Source organism: Clarias gariepinus, chromosome 23 (genome assembly GCF_024256425.1).
Source record: "Clarias gariepinus isolate MV-2021 ecotype Netherlands chromosome 23, CGAR_prim_01v2, whole genome shotgun sequence".
Taxonomy (NCBI): domain Eukaryota; kingdom Metazoa; phylum Chordata; class Actinopteri; order Siluriformes; family Clariidae; genus Clarias; species Clarias gariepinus.
The window spans coordinates 17,085,001-17,098,770 of NC_071122.1; the positions used below are offsets into that span (position 1 = coordinate 17,085,001).

The 13,770-nt window shown below is 37.6% G+C and overlaps 1 protein-coding gene across 1 annotated transcript in view; it reads left to right on the forward strand.

Annotated features, from left to right (window-relative positions):
• Nucleotides 1-1,486, forward strand: part of mdm4 (MDM4 regulator of p53) — a 16,651-nt gene extending 15,165 nt beyond the window's left edge. The window contains exon 11 of the mRNA XM_053484302.1: nucleotides 1-1,486. This exon is cut by the window's left edge and continues 370 nt beyond it. Within this exon, the coding sequence (XP_053340277.1) occupies nucleotides 1-140 (140 nt within the window). The 3' untranslated portion in view covers nucleotides 141-1,486.
• Nucleotides 1,487-13,770: the final 12,284 nt, after the last annotated feature.

A 13,770-nucleotide genomic window follows, 5' to 3' on the forward strand; every position in this document is an offset into this window, starting at 1 on the left:
GTGACGGCAACATCATTCATGGGAGCACAGCGCACATGCTCACCTGCTTTCCCTGCGCGCGCAAGCTACATAAGTGCCATGCGCCATGCCCTGGCTGTGGCCAGATCATTCAGAAAGTCATCAAGGTGTTTGTAGCCTGACACACCAAGTGTACAGGGGGCTCTGTGTCCTAATAAACAAATAGCAGGCATGTAAAAATAAACATTTAAAAAAAGGCCATATGAATATGGTATACAAAGTTTTTCATGTCTAACAACTAATTAAAGGTTTGCATGTAAAATATACATATGTAAGTTCTACAGAGCATCCTGTTTGAATGTAGAAGGTGTGAAGTAATGACCAGTAACAATGCATAATTTGTAAATAGCTTATTTCTTGTGTATGTCAGTGTTTGTATATAATGTACTAAACAGAGAGCTTCAGTCGTGCATGCATATTTTGCATGCATTATGATCGGAGATGTACATATTTCTATTCAGGTGAAGGAGGCAGAAAGCAACACATAGCATGGTACTTCCTGATGCTTGTGTACTTACCACAGCACACCAAGAAACCCAATTCCTGCATTAAGTAAAACTTCATACTTATCTACATTTGCACAGAAGCTTAGCTCATGCTACCATGGTGTAATGTAATAATTCACCCTGTGCTGGGTTTTAAGCTAAATATTGTATAAATTATTTATTTATGGACATTATCTTTCCATTTTATGGGGTTGTTCTGTTTGCTGTCTAGTTAGACCAACTCTACATGTGATTGAACCACAATTGTATTAATTTTTACTTGTACTTTTTTTTTTCTTTTCTTTTTGGTGCGTATTTTGCATAGGTCTGACACCTTTTTGAGAGTAGCACTTTGTACAGATTTCTGTAAATATTCTAAATGCCTGTGAGCTTAAAATACCGCTATTATATCTCTCAGCAAATACATAACCGCCTATGTGCCACTGTCTTGAGATGACTGGCCTGCACAGCTTGGTGTTTCCTCAGAGCTTAGAGTTTTAGATCAAACAGGCCATGAGGTCTCAGTTCCGCTCCAGTGCTTGATGAAAAATCAGTCGCTTTCTGTCATCGCCCTCATCTCAAGTTAAAGTCCTGACCAATTCTGAGCATCACTGAAGTGTGAACGTCGAGGAACAGAAGATCTCTAGAGCGCCATTAAGGCCTGCTTTCCCTTTTACACTGTGCCTTTATGCTTTCTTTTTTGTCTGTGATCTCTTGTATCCTGTGTAGTATGTACAGAAAAAAGCCAATGCAGAGGAAGCTGGTTTCCAGGGTTCGAAGCGACACTTGTTTCAGATTTTGCCAAATGATTTCTTAACAAAATTTATCGCTGGTGAGTGTAAAAAAAAAAAAAAAGTTTTAGCACTTCTTCATTGAGTTGCTGCACCGGTTCTTCCTTTTCACAGATGAGCAGATTCTAAATGGTTTATGCTGATACTTGTTTATCTTTGACTTTGCTTTCTGTTTGTAGGATGTGGTGGGAGGAGGCAAAACGTTTTAAGCCTTGTGTGAAACGCAATCACATCGAGTTTTCTTAATAGGCAGAGCATCATTAGTATGCTCTGCCTATTGAGAAAACTCGATGTGATTGCGTTTCACACAAGGATTAAAACGTTTTGCAGTCTTTAGTTCATCCTGGCACCAGAGGGCGATAGATTGACATTTTTAATACTTGTAACCTTAAACAGAAATGTTCTTTCTTGGAGCAGTACAAACACATTTCCATTAAGGATCCTTGCACGTGAGAGAATGCTGTATTTTACTAATTATGCCACATGGTATTCCAAGGTAAAATGTATTTAAGCTGAAGTCACTGCCATAATTATTGAAGTTTATGTTTATACAGTTTTATGTTTTGTTTGCCTTGAACCATTGAGTTCTGTTTGAGCAGCTTTTTTGTGTTTTAAGTTGAATAAATGGTGCAACTAATTAATAATCAAGGGCTCTCTCTTTTCCTTTAATTGGGTTAAAATTCTTAATTTAGTTCCCAAGAACGTTCACATCAACATTACGAACCTTGTTTCTGTTTTTTTTTTTTCTTAGCTATTTAACGCAATTTTCATGTAAACCACTAGAGGGCAGTCAGGGTCTTTAAAAGTATTGCAGAATATAGTGGTTTAGGTAATACTAGTTACGCAATAGTATTTTGTATGCATTTATAAAATGTATTACAGAAGCTGTAAATGCAAATATGATAAACTGATGGACTACACAGCATTTATTAACTTAAAGGATACTTTATTAAAGTATCCAGGATTAGAAAAATGTAAATTGTGTCTACGAGAACAAAACATGTAAGGAGCTAAACAAGTGACATGCTGGTCGTGAAACCTGTCAGCCGTGCTGAGATGTAGTGATGCACTGTGTAATTGTATTTACAGGGCTAATTTGCAGTGCTTCTTTTTTCTGATCTTCTGTTTAAGGTCATCACTTTAATTGCGTCTGATGGCAGTAACGGGCTGTCTGTAATGTTACAGCCAGCTAAAACTGACATGGGCTAATCAAAGAAAATCAGGCCTTGAATAGTAATGAGTTGTACTTATACAGTTAATAACATGAAGATGGATTAAAACCGTGTGCCATGCATTTCCTTTGGCAGCTATATTCCAGTAGTGTTTTTATGCCATCACCAGACTGAAATGTTTTATTTTATGACCTTCTCAGATTAGTGATTCTGCCCAAAACCGAAGCAGATTAAAGCATGAGCCTTGCCTTTACCATTTAATCAAGTATATCTTCATACTAAGTGCTAAGTGTGTGACTGTGTGTGTGAGGGGTGTTATTAAGTGCTGATGTCACATTGTAACATTTAACATTTCTCATGACGATTGCTCATGATTTGGAATCTTCAGACTACACAACTCTTTAATAGGTTTGTCTCTTTTTGAGTACATAATAATAATAAAAAACAGATTACCTTAATTTTTTTTATTAAGTAAAAAAAAAAAGTCCCACCAATGGTCATATATTAAAGGGAATAGAATGTCTATGGACTAGGGGCTGGTTCTAATTTGCATCTAGCTGAACCTGTAAGATACATTTTGCCTGTCACTGAATAGTGCGTGTAAAAAACATGAATGACATAAATTACATTTTTGATTTGTCATTAAAAAAATCTTGAATTGATCCAGTGTCACAGTAGCAAGGTCACATGTCTAAAAAGATGCTCATGGAGAGACTTAAATCTCTAAGCAAGCAACAACCACTCAAAATACAAATAAGTTAAAAGGCTGAGCAGGACAAACAAAAGAACAAGCAAGATTTATGTGGTTTGTCACAGCTTTTTTCGTTGGCTTTTGAAACAAAAGCTGTGTTTGGGCTCTTAAAACATTGACATTCAATAATATTCTTGCATTTCTGTTTATTTTTTTATCCTCCTTTTCTCACTCACACTATATGTGTGTATGTAAGTTTTTTTTAGTTTGTTTCTCTGCAGTCTTTTTTAATATTAATACAAGTTACTGATGAGCAAAAAATATATATATTATTTTCCCACTTTCAAATTTAATATCATGACCAGCTGGGACTGACAATACTGGTTTAAAAATATCAATGCTTTATTATTGCTTAATAAAAATCTTTGTCTCATGGCTTCACAGCCTTCTGAAAAATGCTCTGTGAGAACCTAAAATAGTAGAATATATCGGGTGTTCAGCAGTGCCATAAATTATAAAATATACCCAAAGTTATTTTGTTGGGTAGCGAGAGCTCGTACACATACTGCTGGTCTTGAGCACTGCTGCCATCTGTGAGCTGCGTTACTGTTATTGAAATTCGGATAATTAATATGTTCACCGACGGCTGACTAAGACCCCCACGGGGCCATTTCGGTCTTCTATCCATTACCTGTCTGCTTTTTGCTATACCATGCTGCCATGCTCTCTGTGCCCTTCGTTCTGTCCTTGGCATGAGATCCGTTAGTGCAACTAATCTAGGATTCATTTGAGAGAGAGGAAAAGATCAAACTTAGTAATAAATTATGTTATTGAGTGTATGATCTGTGGATATGTAGTGGACTACTTCCTAGGCAAACTCTGCAATTAATTTTTTTTTTTTTTTTTTGTTTATTTTAATAATTTATCATGTTTCACAAATGTAACAGAAATTGATCAATTGAACAGCTAGCCAGGCTAGTAAAAGTTCCAATGTATCCAATGTATTTTAATGAAATTATCACAGATCAGGAGTTTGATATACTCTGTTTAACAGAAACCCGGATTAAACAGGACGAGTATGTAGCTCTAAATGAAGCTAGTCCTTCTGGATACAGCTACATACACCAGCCTCGGTTAACTGGTAGAGGAGGAGGCGTCGCAGTTATTCACAATGATAATTTGACTATTGTACAAAAACACGGACACAAATTTAATTCATTTGAAATTCTTTATAGTAACATAAGTGTATTTAACTATATTAAGTCAGCTCAGTCGATCCCGCTAATTGTCATTTACAGACCTCCAGGGCCGTACTCGGAATTTCTTAGTGAATTTCCAGATTTCCTTTCAAATCTAGTAGTTTCTGCAAACAAAGTGTTAATTGCTGGAGATTTTAATATTCATTTTGAAAACCCAGAAGACCCTCTGAGAACTGCATTTATGTCTATACTGGACTCGGTAGGAGTAAATCAGTGTGTAGTAGGACCCACTCATAAAGCAGGTCACACTTTAGATTTAATAATATTATTTGGATTAAGTATAAGAAGTTTATTCACAATACCACTATCTGAAGTTATCTCAGATCACTATCTTGTCTCAATTCAAGTGTGTCACAATAATAATGTTCACACAGCGCCGCGCTACCGTATGAAACGTACATTCACATCAACTACCAAACAGAGTTTTATCAGTAATCTCCCAGAGTTCCCAACTTCGATTAGATCACCGTCTGACCCCACAGAACTCGATCAGGCGACTGAATATTTAGAGTCGACATTTCGCTATACCCTAGATAATGTAGCTCCAGTCAAAAGAAAAATTATTAGAGATAAAAAACTTGCTACCTGGTATAACGATCACACGCGCACTTTAAAACAGACCGCTCGGGAATTAGAACGTAAATGGCGTCAAACTAAATTACTAGTATTTCAAATAGCATGGAAGGAGAGCATCCTGAACTATAGAAAAGCTCTTAGTGTAGCTAGATCAACATATCTCTCCACTCTTATAGAAAATAACAAAAATAATCCTAGATTCTTATTTTATGCTGTAGCCAAATTAACCAGAAATAAGACCACTGCAGAAATCTCCACAACAACATCATGCAATAGTGAGGACTTCATGAACTTTTTTAATAATAAAATTGTAAATATTAGGCATAAAATTGAGGTTTTGAAACCGAACAATGTAATTGATGCAGATGTTAATCTAGCCATGTCAGACCAGAACCTAGAATACTTTACTCCCCTTGAAGAGAATGAACTAATTTCACTCATCTCTTCTTCAAATTCATCAACCTGTATATTAGATCCTGTACCGACACATTTTCTTAAACAGATAGTACCAGCAATAATAGAACCCCTGTTGAGAATAATTAATTCTTCACTCAGCATTGGATATGTTCCAAAATCTTTTAAATTAGCAGTTATCAAACCAATAATTAAGAAACCTGACCTCGACCCCTGTCAGCTGTCCAGTTACAGACCAATATCAAACCTCCCCTTTATCTCTAAGATTCTGGAAAAGATAGTAGCGGAGCAGCTATGCTCATATATACATAGAAATGGCATACATGAACTGTATCAGTCAGGATATAGGCCTCATCACAGTACAGAGACAGCGCTTGTTAAAGTAGTAAATGACATTCTATTGGCCTCTGATCAGGTTTGTGTAACTATGCTTGTACTACTTGACCTCAGTGCAGCTTTTGACACCGTTGATCACGCTATTCTTCTTCACAGATTAGAAAATGTAGTGGGAATTAAGGGTACAGCCCTCTCGTGGCTTAGATCCTATCTGACCCATCGTTATCAGTATGTAGACTTAAATGGTGATTATTCTGCATGTTCTCTAGTGGAGTTTGGCGTTCCGCAGGGTTCAGTTTTAGGTCCACTGCTTTTTTCCCTTTACATGCTTCCTCTGGGCAACATAATCCGTAAGCATGGTATTAGTTTTCATTGTTATGCTGACGATACACAGTTATATGTCTCAGCAAAACCTGATGAGAAAAAACAGCTTACTAAAATTGAGCAATGTGTGCAGGACATAAGAAATTGGATGCTAATTAACTTCCTTCTGCTAAATCCGGATAAGACAGAAGTTCTAGTCATAGGACCGCATACAGCTAGGAGTAAAATTTTAGATCACACCGTAACTTTAGATGGCCTTTCTGTTCCATCAAATGCAACAGTGAAAGACCTTGGTGTGATTATTGATTCCAGCCTTTCATTTGAAGCACATGTAGATAATATTACCAGGATAGCATTCTTTCACCTCAGAAATATTGCTAGAATAAGAAATTTATTGTCGCTAAACGACGCAGAGAAACTAGTTCATGCTTTTATCACCTCTAGGTTGGACTATTGTAATGCCTTACTGTCTGGTTGTTCAGCTAGATGCATAAATAAGCTTCAGCTAGTCCAGAATGCAGCAGCGAGAGTCCTCACCAGAACCAGAAGATATGAGCACATCACCCCTATCTTATCTTCACTCCATTGACTCCCTGTGAAATTTCGCATTGATTTAAAAATACTACTCTTGACATATAAAGCATTAAATGGTCTCGCGCCGCAGTACCTGAGCGAACTGCTAGTGTCTTACGATCCGCCACGCCTACTTCGATCAAAGGATGCAGGCTGCTTGTCAGTACCGCGTATTATGAAAAATACAGCTGGGGGCAGAGCTTTTTCTTACAAAGCCCCAAAATTATGGAATAGTCTTCCAAATAGTGTTCGGGACTCAGACACAGTCTCAGTGTTTAAGTCCAGGCTAAAAACCTATTTATTTAGCCAAGCATTTTTATAAATAGATTTGCCTTAGGTAAAGGAGCAGATCTGGGGGACTCATGGACGTAGAGTATTATGGTGAACTGGTATGTTTGGATGCTGTCTTCCTCACTCTCATTGATCACTCAGGTTTGCTGACGGTAAGGTGATTGTTTGCTTTACATGTCAGGAAGCCCTCATGTTTGTGTTTCCTTCTGGCTCTCCCTTTTAGTTATGCTGTCATAGTTAGTCCTGCCGGAGTCTCTGCTTGCACTCTACAGTTAATATACATTCACATTATACATTGTGTGACTGTGACCATACCTAACTGCCATCTCTCCTCTTCTTCTCTTCCCCCCCCTCTTTCTTTTTCCTCTCTCCTCCTGTCCCCCCCTTTCACTCTTTCTCTCTCTCTCTGTCGAGCTACACATGTCGTTCCTGAGCTGCCAGTGATCCAGACTCCCTCTGCCCTCCGGACCTGTCTGACCCATCCTGGTGCCCCGCTTCTGGCTGAAGATCTCGTCACATGGATGCCCCGTGTGTCTCTCTGGGATGCGTCTGGTGTCTGGGAATGATTCTCTCTACCTAGAAAATGGTTCTGGCCTCAACTGGTGTTGGCAACTGTTTCTCTGGGGACTTGACAGCTCGATGATTTATGACTGGAACTTCTTACAAGTCTACCTGGGTCTTCAATAACTACCTGGACTCCATATTAACATCAATTAACATCAGCTATTATAGCTGAACTGCCTCCCACCCTACACACTGTATAAATGCAGATCATTTACTGCTTTCTGTTTCACCCAAATGAGGATGGGTTCCCTGTTGAGTCTGGTTCCTCTCAAGGTTTCTTCCTATTATCATCTCAGGGAGTTTTTCCTTGCCACTGTCGCCCTCGGCTTGCTCACCAGGGACAAACTTTTTGTTTACATTGTTCACAACAATTTATTAGTGTTACTGATATGACCTCAAATAGACTTTTGTGGGAAATTCCCCATTTTCTACAAACTTTGAATTTTAAACACCATCACAGCATCATTATTTATTTAAGCATCATTTCCTCTTCATGGTAAGGCTGATATTTCCATGAGTTTGCCCTACAGTGAATCAGATTTGATTTTCATCTCATGGCCATTACTAACCTCTGTGTCTTTCTATAGTGATTTAGTCAGGGATATTTATTTGATTGTTAACCTCACATTGGTTGCTGCTGGTGATTAATGGTATAAACAGCAAGCAAAGAATCAATCTAAAGGGCATGGGAAGGATAGCAAAACATTCTGCTGCGTATAGTAGCAAATCCACACAAACCCCGTCTTAAACACACACGCACCAGACTTAAAAAAGTCAACTTCTACTCCAATAGCCAGTGTCACTTCCCATTTCTGTGATCTCAGTACCCCATTTCAGATTCTATTACCCTTCCTTTTCCTTATGGAGCAATCAGTAATCAAATTCACAGCCTGATGCACAAGGCTCCATGTTAAAAAATGATAACACTTTCTATGAAGTCTTTATACGGTATAAGATGACCTAGGAATACTTATATAACAAGACATTTAGACTGGCTACACTGTTTGTTATAAGAAAATGACACTGTATACAGGATGGGTGCAAAGTACTCATTAAAGATTGGTAATAAAGTCCATATTCTAATACAAATTTATGGAAACTAATTGTGCATGTATTTTATTACATAGGAAAATAAAAGCAAATCTTTAAATTTCAACATAGGCATTGGTGGCGTCAACCAGTTTCCTCAAAAGGCCAGGAATGGAATCCACACTCTTCTGAAGAAAGTCATATTGCTGAGAACCTCCTGAGTCTGTGCTTCCAAGTCCTCCAGTGTGTGAGGCTTTATTCTGTGCACCTCCTCCTTTGCATAGACCTGGAATGGAATCCACACTCTTCTGAAGAAAGTCATATTGCTGAGAACCTCCTGAGTCTGTGCTTCCAAGTCCTCCAGTGTGTGAGGCTTTATTCTGTGCACCTCCTCCTTTGCATAGATCGCATGTGGTGAGATCTGGACTTCTTGGAGGTCATTCATGATCCACCCCATGGTGCACCACCCTATTTTCCTATTACTGTGTGTGCGTGGTTAGATCAGCATTTCCAGGACATTGGCTGAGACATTTGGCCAAAGTGATACTACATTCTAAAGCTATTAAATATTGGCTAGTTAATTTTCACCCACCCTGTAGTAATGGGTAACATAATGCATTATACAGTAAGTTGCGTTTACACGCAGGTGCAGTGGTAGCTCAAGGGCTTACAGCTCTAAGTTTATGAACAGAAGGTTAGTGGCTCAAGACCAAGGTCCCACCAAGTTAGCATGTTGGCCCACTGAGCAAGTGCTGTATCTTTTCCCTCCGACCCCAGCTTTCTACCTGAGATAGGCGAAACATTTCAATACAAGTAACCACCAGTTATGTTTAAGCTATTTTGTAGAAGCACAAAGAAACGGGCATGGGTGAAGTTCCTTGCTTCAATCCTTTGGGGCTGCATATCGGCAAATCGAGTTGGAGATTAATGGTGTTCTCAATGCTAAGAAATACAGGCAGATCCTTTTCCATTATGAAGTACCATCAGGGAGGGATTGGCACCAAATGTATTCTGCAGCAGGACAACAGCCCCACACATAGAGCCAATGTCAATAAGAACTATCATCACCATAGAGAGGAATTTTTTAGTAAAGAGTCATGGAAGTGATGGTTTGGCTCCCACAGAGCCCTGATCTCAAAATCATTGAGTCTGTCTGGAATTACCTGAAGAGACTGAAGGATTTAAGGCAATCTACATTCATAGAAGGTCTGTGGTTAGTTTCCCAGATTATTTGGAACAACCTACCTGCTGAGTCCTTTAAAAAAATATATGTGAAAGTGTACTTAAAATAAATTATTGTGTTTTTTTGGCCACAAATACTGTTTTGATTTGGATTTCTGTTCTGTTACTTTATTTTCCAGTTTGTTAATTGACAAAAAGCACCTCCAGGTCCGGGGTTCGATTCCCAACTCAGGTCTGTGTATTTGGAGCTTGCATGTTCTCTTTGTGCTTGGTGGGTTTCCTTCCACATTCCAAAGACAGTCCTGTGATGGATTGGCACTCTCTCCAGGCTGTACCCTGTCTTGTGCCCTAAGTCGTCTCGGATAGGCCCTTGCAACCTGGTACAAACGATAAGCTGTATAGAAGATGAATAAATTCTTAGTTTACAGCATTCTTCTCACACATAGCTAAAACTTCTGCACAGTTTAATATAATTGTTTTTCTTTTATATATATATATATATATATATATATATATATATATATATATATATATATATATATAATTCGATTTCACATTTAAGTGATCTCCCATCATTCCCTCATTGGGGAAATATTTTTTATTTCTTCCTTAAAGATGATGGTTCACCACTATCCTTTTATGTTTTAATGATGCATTTTATAGGTCTTAATCCAGTTTTAGTAGTGTCTCCTTTTCCTTAAACAGAGTAACTTCTTTGCCATGACCACTGAATATGACTTCTGACATGTGTTTTAAAAACATTAGAAGCTACTAACTGTATCAGTTATGGGTAAAAAAACTTGTTGCCAGTTGAACTGTATTAATCACTGCAGTGATGTACTGACAGTGTTGCTGGTATTAGTGCAAAGACAATGTTTGCTATTGCAACTTTGCTATGAAATGTGGTGCCTCTTTAATTATAATGATTATAATAATTAACTAACAGTCTGTTAAATAACTTAAAGTATAATATATATAACAGATATACTAAGTACAGTATATCATATAGCACAATGTGCTAAATGACTTATGAATATAACAGATAAACCGAAGATTTGGGGGAGCAACAGTTTGGGGGAGTCCCTTTTCTATTCCAACATGACTATAAAGATGTTTGTTGTGGAAGAACTTGACTAGCCCACACAAGGCCCTGACCTCAACCTCATCGAGCACCTTTGGGATGAACTGGAATGGAGATTGCGAGCCAGACCTTCTCGCTCAACATCAGTGCCTGACCTTAGAAACACTCCAAAATCTTGTTGAACGAAGAGTGGAAGCTGTAATAACTGCAAAAGCCGGACCAACTCCATATTGAAGTGTATGTATTTGAATACGATGTCATTTCAAGTTTGGCCAAATACTGTTGTCCATATAGTGTATATGGAATGAACTGACATTTTCAGATGTCATAAAACAAGTTATTATTCAAGATATACTCTACATTTTTGTTAAGTTATGATAGACTTATGTTACAAAAAGTGTCTATATGATAGTTTTGACATGCTAATATCTTTTATTAAAAATAAAAAAACAATAAATAATTTCATTTAAAACTTGTATAAGAAAAAATTAAGTTGCCTTTGAGAAAGACACATGTAAAAATGCCTTTAAATTAAAAAATAAATAAAATAACATACTTTAGAAGGCAGCTGTTATGTTGGTCTTTTTAAACAGGATAGAAGTCGTCTTGGGAGCTCAAACATCGTGCAGAAAGCTGTCTACCTAGTCAGCATTCTCTGTCACAGAACACATAATAAAAAAATACTGTAAAATGAAATAAATTGAATTCCCTTGCAAACTGTTTGCAGGAGCATGTGGTATTTGTGAACATTCAGCTCTTTTGGAATAACAGGAGCTCACAAGTTTATATAAATGTATATGTATAAAATCTGGATTGATAGACTGCAAGTTATATTACTGGCATGCAATTTTATATGCAGGTTATCATGTCAAGTTTAAATATCTAACCCATAAAACGACTAAGGCCTTGTCCAGCACTCAGCCAAAACGTGATTTTTGCCATATTCAAATTGAAATCAATTTGGAATCAGACTGCTTTCATAAATAGTAAAAAACTGCTTTTTCTGAATAGTAAAAGAAAAAATAAAAAAAATAAATAAAAAAAAAAAAATATATATATATATATATATATATAATTTTTTGCAGATCTGATGTGAACCATGTCCAGAGGTGTTTTGAAGTCAGATTTAGATCAGATTCCCAATGATGTGTCTCTGTCTGGACACTCTACCCACTAAATGGGTCACTTGCAACCCAATGCGGACGGTCATTGAAAAGTGTGCACAGAAAACAAAAAAGTAAAAATGAGAAAAAAATTAGATATATTTTTGTAAAACATTAAGTTGTCTATGCTTTAGGAGTTAGAGGAGGGTCTTTTTCTTCTTTTGCTGCTAATATCTCAAAATGCTCGCTGGTACTGTAGGTTTCTCACTTGTTATGCAGAAGGCCCAGGTTTGATTCCTACCCAATGTCCAAACTCCAGCCACTGGATGCAGTGCCAGTCTGAAGCCTGGATATAATAGGAGGATTGTGTCAGTAAGAGCATCCGGTGTAAAACTTGTACCACATTGTGTTGTGTGGGTCAACAAAGTACAGTATGTAAAAGCTACGCCCTTGAATTTTCCATGCTGTGGTTCCAGGAGGTACAGTATGCCTGGCTTAATCACAGTATGAATATGGACAGCAGTAGTCCCTGGACAGCAGACAAAGTAAAATTTCTGTTGTCCATTTTAACACAACTTTTTCAGTTGTGTTAAACTGGAATTAAGTATCCCTATGTGTAAGGTAACACAATTTACTGTAGCTTAAGGTGCTATCTAACGTTGTTTAGGAAATTGCACTGACTCGGTCATTCATTAACTGATTAAATTGGCAACCCTGCCTTTTATGCAGTTCTCTATAATGTTGTAGTGTGCCTTCCTGTGAGATGATCATAATACTTTAGCTTTGATCTTGGGCGGTGAAAATAGACTTTTGCCCCATTAAGTACATGGGGTACGGTTCAGTGATGCAGTGAGCTTTTATTCTTTGGCATTTCCACCCTTAATAGGTTAGAAGGGAGCGATTTGAGGATGCAGAAAACCATTAAATATAAGGTAACTGGATGATGCCTCACTACTTTCCATGCTTAAAATGTAAGTGTAGTTTGTTGTCGATTATAATGAAGTTTATTGAAGTTATCCAATTTTTCATTCCACTTCTTTTTTTTCACTTAAAAAAAAAAAAAAAATTCTGTCTATTAAAACCCTGCCCCAATGTGGTATTTCTCACCCACACAGTCACTCATTTCACCCACTCACGCCTGGTGCCTATGGCAGGAGACTTGGGGCACAAGGCGGGGTACACCCTGGATGGGTGCCAATCCATCACAGGGCACACATACAGACACTCACTCACATGCTCATTCACACATTTGGAATTGCCAATCAGCCTAATCTACATGTCTTTGGACTGTGGGAGGAAAAAGGAGTACCTGGAGGAAACATGAGGAAAACATGCAAACTCCATGCACACAGACCAGATGTCGGGATTCAAACCTGGTACCTGGAGGTGCAAGGCAACTTTTTTTTTTATAATTTATTTAATTATAACTTTATAATTAATCTTTTTTTAAATGCTTAATTTGATTAAACAATGCTAAATTACTGTTTTTTTGTGCACTTTATGTTAAAAAATTTAAGTAATTCTTAAATATGCCATGTTGGTTGAGTACTTCAAAGTTGACTATAAATTGAATTCTAATTAAATTCTATTACAGGCAATGTGGACAAGCACTCCCCCCCCACCCAACTCCAGCCCTTCATAAATATATGCATTTACTTTAGAAAGACGTGAACAGTATTGAACCAGATGCTGCTGTAAATCCCATATGGTGGAAAAGTTATGTGCAGTGCATATTGACCTACCGTGCAAAAGAGAGATATCAGTGTCTGAATTCTCTTCCACCCTTCCACTTTTTTTTCACTCTCAATTGTGATCATTTCTACAAAATCTGGCATTCGCATTAATTATACAGTATGCTTGAAGAAACTAGAAACGCAGAGC